Source organism: Trichechus manatus, unplaced genomic scaffold (genome assembly GCF_000243295.1).
Source record: "Trichechus manatus latirostris isolate Lorelei unplaced genomic scaffold, TriManLat1.0 scaffold00289, whole genome shotgun sequence".
Taxonomy (NCBI): Eukaryota; Metazoa; Chordata; class Mammalia; order Sirenia; family Trichechidae; genus Trichechus; species Trichechus manatus.
Window position 1 is genome coordinate 1,139,688 of NW_004444225.1, and position 20,234 is coordinate 1,159,921.

The 20,234-nt window shown below is 39.6% G+C and overlaps 1 protein-coding gene across 3 annotated transcripts in view; it reads left to right on the top strand.

Annotated features, from left to right (window-relative positions):
- The first annotated feature begins 11 nt into the window (after positions 1-11).
- PLEKHA5 (pleckstrin homology domain containing A5) overlaps positions 12-20,234 on the top strand; it is a 244,321-nt gene continuing 224,098 nt past the window's right edge. For all 3 annotated transcript variants that reach the window (XM_004390233.1, XM_004390235.1, XM_004390234.2), the window contains exons 1-3: positions 12-192; positions 362-441; positions 2,692-2,749. In XM_004390233.1, the coding sequence (XP_004390290.1) occupies positions 101-192; positions 362-441; positions 2,692-2,749 (230 nt within the window). In that variant the 5' untranslated portion in view covers positions 12-100. The remainder of the gene's footprint in view (positions 193-361; positions 442-2,691; positions 2,750-20,234) is intronic.

Genomic DNA, 20,234 nt, shown 5'->3' on the forward strand with positions numbered 1-20,234 from the left:
GCCGGGCCGGGCGGGCGCGCTCCGGCCGCGCTCGCTCCCTCCTCCCTCGGCAGCCGCGGCGGCAGCAGTAGAAGGCGGCGGCGGCAGCTGGGGATCAGACATGGCGGCGGATCTGAACCTGGAGTGGATCTGCTCTCTGCCCCGATCCTGGACTTACGGGATCACCAGGGGCGGCCGAGTCTTCTTCATCAAGTAAAGATCCGGGGGCGGCACGGGGGATCCGGAGGGTGCGAGAGGGAGCGAAGAGAGGGAGGTTGGTGAGAGGGGGAGAGAGCCCCCCGTCTGTGCCCCTGCAGCCCCCTCGGCTCGCTCCCGTGCCCCTACTCACGTTCGATCTTTGCCCCTTCTCTCACCCCTGCAGTGAGGAGGCGAAGAGCACCACCTGGCTGCACCCAGTCACCGGCGAGGCCGTAGTCACCGGACACCGGCGGCAGAGCACAGGTAACGCTGAGCCCGGCCGGGCCCAAGCGGAGTTGGGCTCCGCCTGGAGGAGGCGGCAGAGCCCGGGCTGCCCCGGCTCCCAGCAACCTGCCCCGAACCGCCGTCCCCGGCAGGCGGCGAGGTAGGGCGGAGGCCGGGCACGGGCGGCCGCAGGTAGAGGGGCCGCGGGGGCTCTGCGGCGGGAGTTCTCCCGAGTCTCTGGACGCCTCTTTCTCCTCCGCTGTTCATCCCCACTTGGAGACGGCGCCCTCTTTCCTCATCCCAATCTAGACACTCCCCAGCCCCGGCGTGGCCGGCTCCCCTCTCCCTAGAAACCTGGAATCCTGAGCTTTTTCACCCGAAGCCACTCCTGCATCTCCCTGCCGCCCCCAACTCCCATCTCATCCTGGATCAACCTTTGGGAAATCCTCTCCCCTCCCGGCTGCCCGGGACCCTCGCACTCGTCGGCCAGGATAATGTAGCCACATCCTTTCCCTCCTCTCCGGAGAGCTGCCTCCTGCCGTGCAGCTTCCTCCTCCTTCTAGGTGGGACTTGTGGGGAGGTGGCTGATAGGGGAGGAGGAGAGGAGTTTGGGGGTGCTGCGCTCTTCTCTGTGACAGATTAGCTCAGGGAACGCTTCGCGCTTTCCCTCCTGCCGCGGGAGGAGCAGCACGAGTCGGAGGCGGCGTTTGCAGTTGTAGTTGCTGGTGATCCAAAGTCTCCAGCAGCAGCGCTGAGGTTGCCCAGACCGCCAGGAGGCTGTGGGCGTGCAAGGGGGTGTTCTGTGTGGGGACATTTGTGCCCTAATCGGAGGGGATTGGTGGGGAAACCCATCTCTGGTGTCTTTGGTGGCTTGTTTGAATGCCAAATGTGAGTTGAGCCTGAGAAGGGTTGATAGTAGCTTCAGTGCTGGTCTGGCTTTCTTTTGTCATTCTTTGTTTACATTCGTGAAACTTGTTTGTCTTTGAAATGTAACGTGTGTTCTCTTACTGGCCTGCCTCTGGTTCTGGCGATTAGAAAGGCTTGAGAACAGTTTTGGTTGAAGGGGAGACCGGTTTCAGCAGTCCTTTAGAGCTGCCCTCCAGGGTACGTTCTCTATAACTCTTGAGATTTTGTGAATCTCTGAAGGTCGCTAGGATATTGAACAAGCCTGCCTTTTCTATTAATGCTGGAGTTCAGTGAAGTGACTAATGTCTCCAAATTTAGGTGGAGGAGGAAGAGGAAGGCTGCTGTAGCAAGCACCATGAGGTTATATTTGAAAGATATTTCTAATACACCATCATATTTAACTCCCTGGTGCAGTCTTGGAGTTTAATATACCTGTTCAGTGTTTTGCATACATATTTCAACTCTGATGGCCTTGTTTCCTTTGTGGGTAGTAATAAATTTATTTCGTGAAAGACAATATGGTATTTAAATTATTTAGCTAAATCACTGTACAGAATTGTTTTTTTAAGCGTATTTTGTTATGTATAGTATAAATATGTTTCATAACTACCCCTACAGATTTGATAACATTCACACTTAAAAAAAATTTTTATTCTCTTACATGATTTCATTTTTTTTTCTGCGTTGGTTTACTTTGCTCTGACGCTGGTTTTGTATGCACACTAAGGGCTTTTTATGTCGGAGAGGTATTATGATTAAATCCAAGCCAATTGTCATTTATAAGTTATATAGAGCACATATTCACCTGAATCATTCCCAGGTTTATTACTTGAAACTTCACATCTTTTAAAGCGTGTAGAAATGCACAAGTATGCAGTGTCTTTCTTTTCCCCTAATTATTTAGGAAGCTCTTCCTTCTCATCAGTGATGCTTCCTAGATGGATTCGTTTATGCATCTGAGAAATACCTCTTAAATATATACCTAAGAAAAAGGCAGCCGTTGCCTCTGATGCACAGGTTTTGTTTTTTTGCCAACCATTCATGGGTATTTTACCTAAGATTAGAAGGCATCCCCTTGCTGTTTTTGAATGCCAGAGCATGATCTCTCCATCCTGATCGTTAAAGATCATAATCATGTCAGATAGTTTCTAATATTGTTGATACTTATCTGCTGGTTTTAAATTTGAAGTACCATCTTCCCAAAGATGATGCTATATCTGTCTACTACCAATTTTATTACCAGTCCAACACCTTTTTTTTTAAGTTAGGGATCTACTTAATAAATGAAAGTAGCTAATCCTGAAAACTAATAACTAAGATGGATTGAAACTTATTTTGCTGTCTGATTAAAGTAATACTAATTACAACTTACATGTTTCCTAGATTTGCCTACTGGCTGGGAAGAAGCATATACTTTTGAAGGTGCAAGATACTATATAAAGTGAGTTTTTCGATGTTGATTTTTTTTTCCTTGGTAATTTGAATGTTATGATTCATCTTCAGTTGAATAGTTGTACGTCTGGACGTGATTTTTTAAGGTGTCTCATGTGATGTAGACTTTATTCTTTATATAGCATTGGAATTTTGAGAGGAAAAAAATGACATTCTTAGTTTTCTGATGTTGTTTGGGTACTCATTAATTTAGAGATCAGATCATTTAAGGGGCTTTTGTACGTGGTTCTGGGTGATAGAGCTTTATAGTCATTTATCTGTTAGCTGTATGGAACTTAAATTTTTTGATCTTTGATTATGTGTATTAATAGAAATCAAACAAAAATGAATTGATTGAGTTATGTTACAATCTTTTTTGTTATTTTTTAAGTGGATTCTTTTCCAGTGTATTTTAACCAGAAAAAGTAATGTCAAGCTAGGTATAGACTAATGAACAGTGACAGGGTGGAAAATAAAAATAAAGAGAAATAAATACCGAATATTTCAAAAACATCTATTGGAACATTGTAATTTTTCCTCAGTTGATTCAAGTATTATGTGAGTTAGCATGTTTTACTGGTATGTTTGTGTTTGAATAAAAGGCTTTCAACAGAATTTGCAGAGAAAATATGACCAGTCCCAAACTTAAAAATAATTCTATAGAGTATTGAACTAATTTCTGCTCAAAGTTAACTCGGTAGTACTTAGAGACAAATACAATGCTTGAGGTCAACATTATGGGGGGAAGAAAAATTATATCCCCCAAGGGAAAATAAATGTGGCTTTATTTTTATTTTAAAATTGGAAGCTGGGTTTATTTAAGACCTTGTTGTTGTTGTTTAAAAAAAAGTGTTTAATTTTTAAGGAATCAAGCCTTGAGCATGTTTAAATACAAGATTTGATTGAGAGTTTATTAGTAATAACAGATACCAGGTAAAGATGCCTTTATTTCATCAGGCCTACTAAGCTATTTTTACTAAGGACTTTTTTAAGATCTTGCCATACTTCTACTAAGTTATGATACCTGTATATTTAAAAAATTTAGAAGGATATTTATATAAAATGTTAGGTAATATTTATAGATATTAGGAATGCTTGTCTGAGATGTAGAAATAGAGAAAGCAGAAACAAGTTACAGGAACAGTAGTTTCATGGTGTGGTCCTTTTCTGGATATTTTTTGGTTAAATCTTTTATTTGGAAATTGTATTATATAGTGTTATTAGATGGCCTAAAAAATAAAGTCATGAGTAAAAGCTCAGCATCACCAACTGTTTTTCTAGTAGTTATTTTCATTCTGAATTAAACTAAGTTTGTATTGACATGAAAAAGGGTACTTTTTTTTTTTTTTTGATGTAGTGTTTATATTTCTGAGGGAAGACAGTTTTTCAAGTGAATTTATTTAATTTTCTCCAATTCGATTTCAGCTACTGTACGTTAAACCTAACTGATCTTATTTGAATAGAGGTGACACTGGAATTCTCAATACTATTTTAATTTCATCCGTGTGTACATTCTTACATGAACGTTTGTACATAGTATGGAATGCTGTTCTGTGTGAGCTGAATAGGTTTTAATTTAGAACCAAGCTATTAGAAAGGCTGAATTTTTGTTTGTTTTACTAGCTGTTTTGATTAGATTTTCCTTTATGTTGACTTAAACAAATCAAAATTTTATTTGAGTGCCATGCCTAAGGAAGTTGCTCAGGAAACTTAGGACAGTATTAAGAAAGCTGTAATAAATTTACTTTAACTCTGAAATCATAGCCATCATTTCTAAACTTGTGAGTTTTTATTATGTATATTAATAGATAGCCAATAAAATCATAGCAAAACAGTTGTAATCACTACTTTATATTATGAAAGTAATTTGTTCTAAAATTGAGCATGTTATAGAAATACAAACTTCTTTTATGTAAACTAACCATTGACAAATATCTGATTTCCTGAATGTTAGTTGTACAGCTTTACCTTTCTGTGTTATGTCAGAAAACTAATTTCTTTCAAGATTAGCTAAATCTCTAATGTGGACTATAATTTCCTGGAAACTTTTTACTTGTATTATTAGGAGCAATAAGTGATCTTTTATCATTCTAATATGATATGGACACTACTTTTATTTTGAACTTTACTATTTACAAAGTGCTTTCACATATATTACGGCGTCTGAATCTCATTTTAATCATGGGAAGTAGTCAGGAGAATTATTATTTTCATCGTCACACCACATAATAAAACAACAGTGACATGACATTGGAACTTAACAGTTGGCAAAGACAGCAAGATGAGAAACAGCAGAAACATGAACTATATTTAGAATATTCAGAGTAGAGGAAAAGATAGGAGTCTGAGGGAGGGAAATGATTAAGGTTGGTGGATCCATTTTTTCATTATTCTTTCTTAGATGAAGAAAGGTTATTGATAAAGTTATAAGAAAAGGAGGTGATACAGTGAGCAGGGTGGATTTTATTCACATGGGAAGAGGGATGATAGAAAGGGCAATAAAAAACACTATCCATTGACCCTCCTGCTGTTCTTGATCCTGTGTTCCCACGAGGCCCCCTTAGCAAGAAGGGAGGCGCAAAGAACTTGAGTTGCTTCTACTTCTTTGTTCTCAAGTGAAGTATATTGAACTCTCAAATTATTTCTGTCTTGAACAAATGCTGGTTGTTGTTTAAAATGGCATATTGCCAGAATAATTTATCTTTGGATAATACTTTGGTATTGACAATTGCACCTCCATGGGTAGCGTGGGAGAAAGAGTCCCGGAGAGCTGGGCTGTGATCTTGACTTTGGAGCTTAGTTGTCACATCTTTGTAAGTTAGGCTGGCTGGAAAAGGCAGCTTTTAAATTTCATTCCATTTCTAAATTTCTTTGAGTCTTATACTGTTCTGGGAATTTACAGTATTCTGCAAAATCATAAACTCAACAATGCTAAGAAGAGATGATGTGGGAAATATGGAAAGCTGCTTAGCTTTGGTATCCTGCATAACTGTTTTATTCTCTCCGTTGAAGCATTGTATGGACAGCCACATCATCTCCCAGATTAAGTGTAGAAGTATGTAGTGCCATAGTTGGATGTGCTTTCTTTCTTTCTGTTTGCTGCTTTTTATGCTTACATTTCCTTGTGGAGCGTTTGTATACATCATCTTCTTCCCTGCAGAACTGCGTGGAAACAAATACAGTGCTAATGTCAACAAAAGGACCTGATGATCAGAGTGAGTTGTACAGAAGACTTGAGTGGGACAGTTTACTGTACATACTTTTTGAAATTAGTTCTTTAATAAAAGTTTAGTTAGGTAACAGAATATATAATATATAGAATATATTTTACTTTATATCAGTTTGGCCCCCAAAATTATAACATCTGAAAATTAATACTTTATATTAAAAGTAAATGTTTAATACTTTAATTTTTTACTGAGAAAAGTAGTTTTTCTGTGTACCTTAAGCTAGCCAGCCTCTAAATTATTTTATTATGTGTTTGTACATACATACACGCAGAGTTTGAGTTTGATCATTTAGTTCCTATATTTTAAAAAACTAATTCATGCTATTTATCTTTGTGAAGAATGTAGAAAACTTATTAGTTATTTTTTGTAACTTATGAAGTATAGCTTTAAATAGTCCATATTCTTACTAGAAATCAAGTAATATAGCCCGTCAAATATAGAAGATAATCATCTGTATTTGAAACTTAAAAAGCTTTCTGCTTACTCCTTAAAAATGGTGCTTAATGACTTTGTAATGACAGGTCATGGCAGCTTACAATAAATGTGTCATTGACAATCCCTTTGTGCCTCAGAGCTTTAAGATGGTAAAATCAAAGTGCCAAGTAAGTCTTAAAACAATGTTCTCTGAATAGTGAGGAACTTTGTTCTGATTATTTAAAGATCATTGTCTTGTGTGGCAGGATTGGGGATCAAAAATATTTTTGTAGGATAATAAAATTGTATGTACATTTTGTGACGCTAGATTTTCATATGGCTTTTTTCTTAAAATTTTAAGTTCTGAAAATTGAACTTTTTCTTGGATACACAAATAGAAGAGTGTTTGATTTTGGCTAATGAGGTTTCATTTCAGTATCTGTGGCAGCTGAATCTAATGTGTGCTGGGCATTTCAAACTGATCTACAACTAGGGGAATTCTAGTATGGAACAGCCGTTGAAGGCTGCAAGTGAGAAAAAAATCCGTTTCTTCATAGGTTATCACAATTCAAAATGTGAGTGAAGATGAGAACCCTAACATGATTGCCATAAGAATGTTAGAATAAATTACTGTATATTTGATATTTAAAGTTGTTTGGTACTTTAATGCTATAATATAATCAGATTTTAATTACTGGAGCAATATAATGCTTCAGAGCAATTTGTGGACACTGTATTTTTTAATATTAATAACAGAAGAGTTTTGGACTGTACTATTTAAAAAGTACTTTATGCTAATTCATTAGGTCCAACACAACTATGAACTGTGGTCTGAACCTTCAGAGAGTTTATGATATAGGAAAAAGCATACAGTGTATTGAAAGGGGGACATGGTGTGGGGAATGCAGACTCACTAAGTGCTAAAGACACTTTGGCATCGTATTAAATTCGTTTGATTCTCATGATAGCTCTTTATTGTTATCTTTTTTCTTTTTCTTGGTCTTCCTTTCTCTATACCTAAAAATACAAGACAGTATAAGCAGGCCTTACAATATGTGTCTTTCCATAAGCTGGTTGCTTGGAACTCGAGGTGTATCATTTCATAGAAACAAATACAGTGATTAGGTTAGCAGGCCAAACCATAAACAAAAGGTTGCTTAACTCCCAAAAACCTATTTTCTAGTCTTATATTAACAAGGTCTTGGAGCTTTGTCATTCCTTTGCATCCCCTCAGGAGTGCCTGGTAGATGCCAGGTAGTGTACCCAGTGCTTGGGGATTCAACGGAGACCACACAACAAGGGCCCTGCTCTCCTGGAGCCTACAACCTAGTAGAGAAACTGACATTAAATAGAAAATGGGACAAACATGTAATTTAAAAATGGAATCCTCATAAAGGAAAAGTACACCTTGCTGTGACATTATGAAGGTTTACTACAAATAATAGTGTTTCAATGATAAAATTCATTTAGACTTTCAAGGTTGGGATGCCAGAAATATATATGTAGCCAGGACTTCCAACCACAGTGGATTTTGTTGTGAAATCCCACTGTCCTTCCTTTTCTTTAGCCCCAAGACCACTGCTCAGAACTGGTGTACTCTCCTTGTAACACGGTATAGCTTAGTGCCTGGCATCTAGTCAACCTCTAAATAAATGATGTCTATGATAATGATCAGGAGCCCTGGTGGTGTGGTAGTTAAGCGCTTGGCTGCTAACTGAAAAGGTTGGCGGTTCGAACCCACTAGCTGCTCCACAGGAGAAAGATGTGACAGTCTGCTTCCGTAAAGGTTACAGCCTTGGAAACCCTGTGGGACAGTTCTGCTCTGTCCTATAGGGTCACTATGAGTCAGAATCAACTTGATGACAAGGTTTTTTTTTTTTTTTTTGCTAAATGATGATGATGATGCTGGCTCTTTTAGGAAATTATTCAGGATAGAACAAAAGGAGTTCCTACAACAAGTGTTTATATTTTGAGAACCGTTTCTAGATTTCTCAAATTATTTTTTTCCCCTAATCTGGATGGAACCCTTTGTTCGTTTCTTCTTATTCTGAGAGCTGGTGTATGTTTAGGAAGACGGGGAGGAAGTGAAGAGTAAAAGAGACAAAAAAGGGTGAAAGAGGCAAAGCTCTGAAGACTGGCCTGGTGTAAGCACCCTTTTCTACCTTCTTCTGTCCTGTGGAAGACAAAGGCTGCTGAAAGTAGAAGGGTTTTCTAGCATTTGCTAACAAATGCTTTTCTCCTGTGACCTTTTCACTTTTATATAACAGATCTGCCTAAGTCAAGGCTAATGGTGAAAAGTTACATGTATATATGTATATGTGAGTTGGGGTTAATGGTATGAAAAATGATATTAGTTGTTTATCATTTGTTGTCATAAGAAATGGCAAATTAAAATTAAGCTGTGCCATCCTGGAAGAGGTAAGAGTTGGGCTGGACCTGAGGGGATGGATAGGACTTGGATAGGTGGATATGAATGACTGGTAGGATAAATCCATGGGAGTGGGAACATGTATAATGTGTGTGGTGATAACTACCTGCTAGTAAGTGACGTTAATTTAGAAAGTACTGGCATAACGGGATAGTTTTACCTAGGAGTGCTGTTTGGAGCCATATTGTGCCTAGGCTTTAGATTTCAGACTGAGGCTTTTATTTTTCAGGCAAGGCATTGCAGATGATTGTTGGTATGGCATTAATAACATAAAGTAAAGGTTTTTAGGGAGATTTTAATATAGGCAGTATGGATTAGAAAGGACTAAATCTGGAATGAAGGAGACCAATTCTGAGTGTGTTGCCATATCTGGGAGTTGCTTGAACCAGGTTAGTTGGTGGCAGCAGGAATGGAAGGAGGGAGGCCATTAATCAAAGATATTAAAGAGGAGTTGACAGGCCTTCAGAGTCTTGTTGAGCTAGGAGGTTAACAGAGAAGAAGAGGTCAAAAGCTACTCAAAGCTTTTGTATCTGACTGGTCACAAGAATGATGATACCCTTGACCAAAATAGGGAGTAGGCGGTGGAAGTCCTACGTGGAGGTGTTGATGGTTTGGTTTTTGAGCTGCTTGAGAGGACATAGCATTTTAGGTTGTAAAAATCTGGACTTTAGAAAGAACTCCCAACTTTATCTTCTTCTCTCCCCATGAATAATTAAACTCAACCCTTCTCATTTTCTCCTCTTAAACAAAAATCTTATTTCAGTAACTGAAGACCATTTACCTGTGTATAGATGCAGACTGGGAATTTCATATGCCTTCAAGCAAATACTTCCTGAGTATTTACTGTGTACCAAGCATTTTAGGTTTTGTGAATGAAACAGATGTGGGCCCTGTTCTTAAGGGTCTTATAGTTGAGTTAGCAGGAGAGACAATAATAAAATAATCGCACAAATATATAATTACATACTGTGGTGAATGCTATGAAATGCATATCATTTTTGACTGCATGTATTGTGAAGTCTAGGAGAAGTCTTTCTCGCAAACAGTAGAGATAAGAGAAATAAGCCTGCCTCTGAAAGTTAAGCTTGGAAACCTCCATAGAGGGATCAGAACAGAGAAATGCAAAGTCACCTGGGAGATGAATAAATAGCATTCATGTCTTGAGACTGGATCACAACCTGAGTGATATTGACATATCTAAAGAAAGATTCAGGAGTTGGGCTTGTTCTGGGATGGAAATATAGAAAAAGGAGAAAGATTGCAGCAGAAGTCAGCAGTGTCTGTGAAGCACTATCTAATAGAGAGGGAGGCTTAGCCAACTGGTTTTGATGATTATTTCAGTCTCAGCGGCAGGGTCTTCCAATAATTTATTCAGTCCTTCATTCTTTCTTTCAATTCTATTCAATATATTTTGAACTCATAATTATGTGCCTTAATGCTTAGAACACATCAGTAAACAAAATGGACCCCAAAACCCTCTCCTTCTGGGGAGTGGGGGAGAAAATGTCAAACTATACATAATAAGCAACTTTTATAGTACATAAGAATATATAAGTGCTACGAGGAAAAAAAGAGAGCAAGGTGTGGGGGATCATGAGAGGAGTGATTTGCAGTTTTTAATAGGGTGGTTGGGATAGGTGTCATTGACTTGAGCAAAGACTTGAAGGCTGTGAGGGAGTTGACATGTGGCTGCCTGGGGATGAGCATGCCAAGCCAAAGCAACAACCAGCACTAAAGTTCTAAGGTGGAAGTACAGGCGGCGTATTTGTGGAATAAGAATGAGTGTGGGAGAAAAATGGGGTGAAATCAGAGAAGTAACAGGGCTAGACTGTCTGTAGGTCTCCTTGGTGGATGTAAGGATGTTGGCTGTTACTCGGAGATGGAGAGGCATTGCAGAGCTGAGCAGAGGACGTGATCTTACTTCACCCTTTGAAAGGGTCACTGTAGCTGCTGTGTTGAGACCAGATTGTAGGGAGCCAGTGGAGCCCCCCACCGCCCAGACGAGGTTGTGTTCGCCATCAGACTCTCTCCTTATATTTCTCCTTAGCACTTAACAGGATTATGATTAAATATTTAATTGTATAATTACCATATTTCTTTCTAAGCTGCCAGTGGTTATAAGTTACACTATTGATTTAATTTAATAACAGGTTTTCAGGGGGAAAAAAGAGAGACATGACCATATTAAATAAACCCCTTGATCCTTATTTCAGAAACATTAATATATATTTAAAAAATACATGTTAGAATCAAAGAAACATTTGTTTAATACCTATTTCCCCACATTCCAGATGGTAAGGAAGCTTCATGAAAAGCTGTCTTGCTTGGTGCTGTGTCTTTTGTTCCTCAGCCTGAACATTTCTCTTACTAGATCCTCAGTTAAGTATTTGTTGGTTGAATGAATTTTGCTGGATGACAGTAAACTTAATTCCATGCTATTTCACAACCTTATAATTTGACTGTTTATGAAATGTAAATATTCTGTCCATGTGACATTTGTCTGTTGCGGTATAAATTAGTAATTCATCTGTTTGTTGAGCTTGATTTGCGAGACTGCCCTCTGAGAGAAAGATAGGATCTGCTCAGAGGCTGATTGTACAACCAGATCACATGATAAGCGTAGGCCAAGATAATGTAGGGCCCTGTGTGGCTTCTTGGGAGACAACTCACCAGCGTCTCCTGACATCAAGACCTTGCCATTGACAATCCCATTTCCATTTAGAAACTTCCATAGTTCAAACTGGAGCTGAACCAAAGGTATTTTTATTTCAGGAGAATAAGGAGATATTACTGAAGTCAATACTATTGTGAATAGTATGAATCAGGTGAATGTAGACCAAATCTTAGAATACTGAAATTGGTGGGTCTTGTGTGAACCTGAGAGAAATAGAAAGTGGCTTTCATGAGATACAGATGATACAGCATTGACTGCTTAGATGCTTCTGGGCTGTTAGCTGAGGGAAGAGACAGTCTTGTAATCATCTTTATAAGCCCAGTGCTTGATACATAATAGGTATTCATTAGATGTTTTAAATGAAGACCTAGAACAGATTGTAAGAAAAAAAACCAAAGACCATACCAGTTGCTGTGGAGTTGATTCTGATTCATGGTGAGCCCCATATGTGTTAGAGTAGAAATGTGCTCTGTAGGGTTTTCAGTGGCTGATCTTTTGAAAGTAGGCCTTTCTTCCAAGGTACCTCTGGGTGGACTCGAACCTCCAAACTTCCCGTAAACATCTGAGCAGGTTAACCCTTCGTACCACTCAGGGACTCCGTTGTAAGAAAAGCCAGTTCCTTTACCCAAATTAAACATTCCAGAGCCCTTTTCTGCTTCTTGTCTGTCGTCTCAGTCAGACTCTTATTGTTGCAAGTGTCAGTGGCCCAAAGCCAATCAGTGTAAGCAAAAGGAGGGCTTTATTTTTCGCATTAATTTCAAGAGTGACACACAGGAATTCTTCAGTACTTTTCCTTGCCCACTTGCTTTTACTGCAGAAGACTTCTCTCCACTACGTACACCAGAATAATGGTTGCCTGCAGCCCTGAATTATACTTTTAGCTTTTTAACCCAAAAAGTAAGGTACCTTCTCTAGTTCCGAAACAATCTTTGACAAGGACTTTGACCAGCTTGGATCACATGCCCATTGCTGGAGCAGATACTGGCCAGCTAGTCCTTAGTCATTGCCTTATGTTGTGATTGCATCCAAGATACTAGTATTGGCAAGCCCTCCAGAAACAACGTGATTAGAGAGGAAGACACAGTTCGCCATAGGAAGTGGGAGTGCCAGAAAGACTAAAACAGCAGAGGTCTACTGCTCTTCCCTCGTAATATAGTGCAAAGTGCCTAAAGGTCAGACAGACCGTAAACTGGGTGTCTGTAAACCGAGAAAAAAAGTGACGGTACCAGTGATGTTAAGGAAGCTTTTTGCCTATTACATTGCAGAGGGAGTCGTTGAAGGTATGCAGGGTGGGTAGGGGGTTGGTTCAGGCCTGGACCTCGGAGAATGAAGAGCAAGTGTTGAGCTCAGTAAGTGATCTCAGGAAGAAACAGTAGAAACCAATCCTAGACTGGCTGTTGTGAGCAAGGGAGATTGAGGAAACCAACTTCAGTTTAGCACAGGTGGCATTAGAACCTCACTGTCATAGAATCCCCACCCTGCTGTGGTAGGCCAGGGATTCCCTGGGCCCTTCTGGAGTTCCTGACCACTTCAGAGAATAGTTCCCAAACAATATCAGTGCTTGAGTAATGTTTTCAAAGGCTACTGGCTGTAAATACTTCACGTGAGGTGTGTATGTGTTTGTTTTCTATTCCCTCCAAATAACTTGGATTCTTTATACCCAGATCTGCTTGAATAAGGAGTCCTGGTGGCACAATGGCTAAGTGCTTGGCTTCTAACTGAAAGGTTGGTGGTTTGAACCCCCTCAGTGGCTCCATGTGAGAAAGACTGGCAATCTGCTCTTGTAAAGACTGCAGACTAGGAAACCCTGAGGGGCAGTTCTGCTCTGTCACATGGGGTTGCTATGAGTCAGAATCGACTCAGTAGCACCTGACAAAAACATTTCCTTGGAAAGGTATGATCTAAAAAAAGAATTTGCCGCTGTGATGAAAAAGTTGTTTTAGTCTTCACGTTAATTTAATTCCAGCAACTTTTGCTGAAGTTGGACGAAGGTACATATATTACCCATTTTATTAAATATTTATTATAAAACTGTTCAATCTGAAATTTTAAACTCAGTAAAGTACAATAGGATGGCAAAGTCCTGGAGAGAAAGAAGGAACTCATGGGCCAGTTTTCATAATACAAAGCAATGATGTAGGGAAAGTAACTTCGTGGAAAATTTTTTCTTCGTTGAAGATTGACCTGTTGTGCTACAACATTTATTCTGGAAATTTGTTTTGAAAACCACAGAATATAGATGCATTCCAGTAATTCCAATAATGCGTTTTTAAGTTAGTAAAGAAATAGCAGAGAATGAATCCAAATCAAATAAAGAGAGTATATGTTTAGTGTGTTTGCTTTTTTACTACCTGTTTTATAAGTTTTTTTTTTTTCTGATTATAGAAGTAATGAATTTTTATTGTAGAATGTTTGGAAAATAAAGGAGAAAGTGAAAATCACCCACAGTCCCATCATACAGAGAGAGTTGCTACTTAATATTTTGGCATACTGGAAATCAATAATTATATGTATATGTGTTTTTAAAGATTAGGGTCTTATTGCTAATCTTCCTGTGTTGAATCCTGTTTTCATTAAAGTTGTGTGTCCTTCCTGTGTCATTATATATTTACTCAAAAGAAGATTTTTGATAACTGTATGATGTTCTGTCTTATGAATATATAATAGTTTAATCATGCCTCTCTTTTTAGACTGCATTGTTTCCAACTTTTTGCTTTGAGAAAAATCTTTTATGAACATTCTCGTATTGATGTCTGTTTCCTAGAATTGGAATTATTGGGAAAGGATATGAACTTTTTTAAGGTCTGTCACTTGACATTTTGCCAAATTGACCTCTTGAAAACTTGTACCAATTTCTATTCTGACTTGCAGCATATTAGAGCGCCCTATTTCTCCATACCTGCAAAAAATACTCTTCATTGGATGAATACAATTTAAAGACAACTGATGCAGAATCTACGTGGAACAGGGGTAGTATTTCAGTTGTCTGCTGCTATGTAGCAAAGCACTACAAAAATTGGTGGCTTTAATCAACGGTGATTTATAATTTCTCACATTTCTGTGGATTGACTGGACTCAGCTGGACAATTCATCTGTTCAGTGTGGTATAACTGAGGTCATTCATGCAGCTGCACTCACTGAGAGCTTGGTTGGGGCTGGAATGCCCAAGATGGCACCTTACCCTCTGGCGTCTTTCTCCTTGTGGCCTCTCATCATTTAGAAGTCTAGCTGGAGCTTCTTTATAGTGTGGCAGCTGGCTTCCCATAAAGAGCATTCTAACAAGACAAGCCCCAGAGTTCAGGTGCTTATAAAACTTCTGCTTGTATTATGCCTGCTCATGTCTTGTTGGCCAAAATAAGTCACATGGCCAAGATCAAAGTAAAAAATGAGAGAGGACTGCACAAGGTTTTAAATACGGGAAGGTATGGTTCATTGCGAAGGAGCCCTGGTGACACAGTGGGTAAAGCGCTCGGGGCTAACTGAAAGGTCGGCGGTTCGAACTCACCAGCTGCTCTGTAGGAGAAAGATATGGCAGTCTGCTTCTATAAAGATTTATAGCCTTGGAAACCTTATAGGGCAGTTATACCCTGTCTTATAGGGTCACTGTGAGTCAGAATCGACGCGACAGCAATGGATATGGTTCATTGCAGGCCATTGATGTAATCGGCTACCACAGATGGTAAGTAAATTTAGCTGTCACTGTAACTCTTATTGATTAGTAATAGCTGTTTGGAGCACTGTGTGCAGAAAAATTCAGAGACCAACTTCTGGGTCAGTGGGAAAGCGTGTTCTGCTTAGCTAGTGATGTCTGCATGGGCTTAGGTGAGTAGATGAGTATAGAGGTGCATTTACCATCCTTAATTTAATATCTGTGCATTTATGTCATAAAGCCACAGACCTAAAAAGTAAAATTAATTCATGAGCTTGCATTTAAGCCACAATATTTTAAAAATATGACTACTTGACTAAATTGAATTTTAAACTTTTGTTCATCTTGGCTTCATACTGACAATTAAAATTGTTCTATAACAGTATAAGATACCAGTAATTGGTAGTTTATTCTAAATTAGTTTGACAGATTACCATAATACCCATATTTTACACCAGGACTGCTATTTCCCATTTCTATGTTAGTAGCCAACTGAAAAAGCTTTGGCCGACTTCATAGATGAGCATCAAAGTACCTATTGGCAGTAGTTCGATACAGCTGTGCCAGGGACATATGTTTATATATATATCACACACATGTATATGTATTTATGTGAGTGTGGGGGTGGGGCGTGGAGATTAGATGCTTGAATGAACTGTCAACTTGACTTTTGGATTAACACCACTATGGTTATTATTAATGGCAATATTTGAGTGAGAGTAGCCACCATAACCCTCTGCATTCTGAGGGAGACTTTCCTGGGGAAGTGTTACTGTTCTTCCTGCTACAGTGGTGTGGAGTCTTCTTTGATACCTTTCCCTCCCACCCCATACGCTGCTCCCTAAGAGCTTATAAGTATCAGCAGTTTTGTATGCATCCTTATATTCCCTTTCCTTTGCATTACATGCATACACATATATAAATATATTTCTGTTTTAACAGAAATAGGACTTGCTTTATGTACTATTTCTTAGTTTTTCTATTTATGTAATAAATGTCTTAGATCCATTACCTCTGCTACCTCTGTGCTTCTGTTAACCATATTATCTATAATATCTAACAGATAATATCTATTAAATATCTATTAGCTATATTATTTATTTCCTCTATTAGCCATATTACTTCGAGAAAGTTGCTTAATCCTCATGCATAAAATGGAGAGAATAATTATTGTCTTGAATATTTATAAGCTTATGGTGTGAGTTAATTTATTTGAACAAGCTTTGAAAAGCTGTAAAGCATAGTATAGATATGAAATAAAGGTATTTGTTTTGCAAGGTCATGACATCGGATATATTCAGTGTCATTTATGCTGGAAAACAACTTAAAATGCATGGCCTACTAATAGTGATTCAGAAACATCATAATTGAAAGTCTTCTCATCTTGTGTAGATTTTAAACACCATTAAGGTAGGAAATGTCACACGTAATAGTCAATGAATACTTGTTGATGTGTGGTATACATTTAATAATATGAATGTTTGTTTTTTGAGATGCTACTTTCTATTTAAAAAAAATGATTTAGTAATTAGAAATCAAGTTTGTGAAATGCCCAGTGGCACTGAAGTGAACTTCTGTTAAAAAGTAGTGATTGTCCAGGGCTGCAGATAAAAGGCAGGACCCAGCTGGAATATATTCTCCAGTTTAGTAGATAACTTAAGGTGTTGTAACATTAGGGACTCTCATGTAGGCAGGTGGAACTGAATTGTTAGAGTGAATGCTGCCAGCAGTGTATGTAATATACCCGGGAGTGACTGAAAAGGCAGTTTTGAATGTAGGTATTGCTGGTGTTTGAAAAAAGATATTTTCTAATTTTATGTTAAACAAATCAGTTTAAACGTAAAATAAGTTAGCTGCAAAAGAGGGTAGGTGGGGGAGGAGAAGTAAAAGAACCGAACCCCTCATCATTAATAAAATGGAATAAAAAAATTGGGATTACAACTGTGCAAATATATAAGTTTGAAATATTTTAAACGTGTTAATACCCAGGCTTGGCAAAGATTCTGGAAAACAGGAGCTCTTGGGCACTGCTGATTGGCCCAGGCAGAGCCCATAACCAGTAGTGGCTTGAGTAGGCTGGATCTGAGAACTGTGAGCGAGGGGCCTCAGTGGGTTCACATTCCTTTTGAACCCTGTCCTCTCTTTCCCTCTCATTTGATGCTCAGAACAACTCCACAGGATAAAAGGCAGGACAGGCCTTGTCCAGTTTCAGTCATTAAACCTTTTATGCTTACCCAGATGAGTGGGAAGGGGAGGTAGCATGCATGCTTATTATACCTACTTTAAAAATTTTAGATACTTCACTTCTAGGAGGTAGTAGAAGACGGTGTACAAAAAAGAAGTGAAATTCCTTTGTGAATTTGAGAAATAGATGTGTTTCTCAGAAATAGTTCACACTGAGAAATTTCTTTGTTTCAGAAAAGAATGATAAATGGACAAGGAAGTCAACTACTTATTTTCTTTTTACACAGAGGAATCCCAGGTCCTTTTTGAACATTGTGCCACTGATGTCACTAACTGCAGTTATACTACAGGGGTGAGGGCAAACCCCGCCTTTATCACTAACTGCATGGCAAGGATCAGCATGAATCCAGTTCCCACTTGAAATGGATCCAGGTTTCACCTAACCATATCTCCAAGATCCTTGTTGCCAGCTACTTTCTTGACAATTCCTCCCTCACCCCAACCACCCAGAGTTAGGTCAGAACTTTCCTGGCCACCCAGGGCCAGGTCATCGGGGAGTAGTCATAGGCTCAGGAGTCTGTACAGCTCCCTGCACTTCAGACCAGCCAGCCCCTCTCTCTTCTGCTAGCCCCACTGGGCCTAAGTCACAAGCTGGAAGGACTCTGTCCTTCTTCATCGGCTGCTTGTGAGGCCTTTTTTGGTCCAGTAGCCACCTGAAGCTGGTTTCTTACGAGTTAGTACTCTTTCCTTACGACTGTCTGTTCAGCCCTCTGAATTAGCCACCCTGAGCAAGTCAGAATCCCATTGCCCCAGCGCGTTCATTAATTCTCTATAATGGCTCACCAGATTCACAGAGACTATTGCCTATACTTACAATTACCCATTTATTATAATCAGAAAAGATCCAAGTGAAGAGACGTATCAAGCAGTGTCTGTTCCCAGCATGGGGCTTGCATTGTCCTTGGGGACATGCTTACTCTCTCATGCCCCTCTCTCTTGTTCATGCATGTTTTCATCAATTCAAGAGGCCCCAAAGAGGAAGCTTAAAGGCCTAGGGTCCCTTAATCATTGGGGCCGCAATGAATATGCATGACCGGGACCTTAAATGCATAGTTAAGATGATCCAATCAATGAATATGCATGATTGCATCATGCTCCCCCGCCCCCTTTCTTGAAGTTAGTTGCCAGGTGTGGACCTGTGTTGTAGCACCTATTTGCCTGGCTATTTTAGAAAGACAAAAAAACCCATTGTGGTCAAGTCGATTCCGACTCATAGCAACCTTATAGAACAGAGTAGAACTGCCTCATACGGTTCCCAAGAAGCGCCTGGTGAATTCGAACTGCCGACCTTTTGGTTAGCAGCTGTAGCTCTTAACCACTACACCGCCAGGGTTTCCAAGTTAGCCCCCAGTTACCTTTATGTGAATGATTTTCACTCCAGCTACCATTCCTTTCTCAGAGGACTTTAAAAATTCATTGATGAGGTTCTAAATCCTTTTTATATATAGCAGGCACTGCCTTGCTTGCTGTTACAGCCTTAGTGCAGAAGAGGACCCTGAAATTGAAATATTTCTCAATAGTGTCATCAATTCTTCAAAAGCACTAATGGAAAAAAGTAATAGGTTTTCAGAATTTAACAGATGTGAGTAATTAATCTTGCTGTGTCAGTTAGTAATTGCTGTATAACAAAACCTCCAGGAAGTCAGTGGCTTAAAATAATAACTATATGTTGCTGCTCACAAGCTTTGGGGCTTACTCATGTCTGAGATCAGCTGTGGGTCAGGTAGGAGGCTTTGCTGATTTTGACTGGTATGTTGTTATTGTTAGGTGCCATCAAGTCGTTTCCGACTCATAGCAACCCTATGCACCACAGAACGAAACACTGCCCGGTCCTGCACCATGCTGACAGTCGTCGTTGTGCTAGAGCCCATTGTTGCAGCTACTGTGTCAGTCCATCTCGTTGAGGGTCTTCCTCTTTTTCACTGACCCTCTACTTTACCAAGCGTGATGTCCTTCTCTAGGGACTGATCCCCCCTGACAGTATGTCCAAAGTATGTAAGACGTAGTCTCGCCATCCTTCCTTCTAAGGAGCATTCTGGTTGTACTTCTTCCAAGACGGGTTCATTTGTTCTTTTGGCAGTCATGGTATATTCAGTATTCTTTGCAGCACCACGGTTCACAGTTGTCATTTCTTCTTCGGTCTTCCTTATTCATCATCCGGCTTTCGCGTGCATATGATGCGATTGAAAATACCATGGCTTGGGTCAGGCACGCCTTAGTCTTCAAGGTGTCATCTTTGCTCTTCAACACTTTAAAGACGTCTTTTGCAGCACATTTGCCCAGTGCAATGCGTCTTTTGATTTCCTGACTGCTACTTCCATGGGTGTTGATTGTGGATCCAAGTAAAATGAAATCCTTGACAATTTCAGTCTTTTCTCCACTTATCATGAATTGCTTATTGGTCCAGTTGTGAGGATTTTTGTTTTCTTTGTGATGAGGTATAATCCATACTGAAGGCTGTGGTCTTTGATTTTCACCAGTAAGTGCTTCAAGTCCTCTTCACTTTCAGCAGGCAACGTTATGTCATCTGCATAACGCAGGTTGACTGGTATAGAATGGCCTTATCTGTGATGGCGGAATGACTCAGCTTTCTTTCACATGATCTCTCATCTTTGAGTAGGCTAGCCTAGACTTGCCCTTATGGTGAAGGCAGGGTTCAAGCCAGTGAGCAAAAGTGTTCAAGGCCTCTTGAGGCCTAGGCTCAGAACTTGGACAGTGTTACTTCTACTGCTTTGTGTTGGCCAAAGATAGTCACAAGGCCAAGTCCAGATTCACAAAAAAAAAAAAAAAAAAAAGGTTGCCGATGAGTCGCTTATGACTCATGGTACTCCATGTGTTACAGAGTAGAACTGCTCC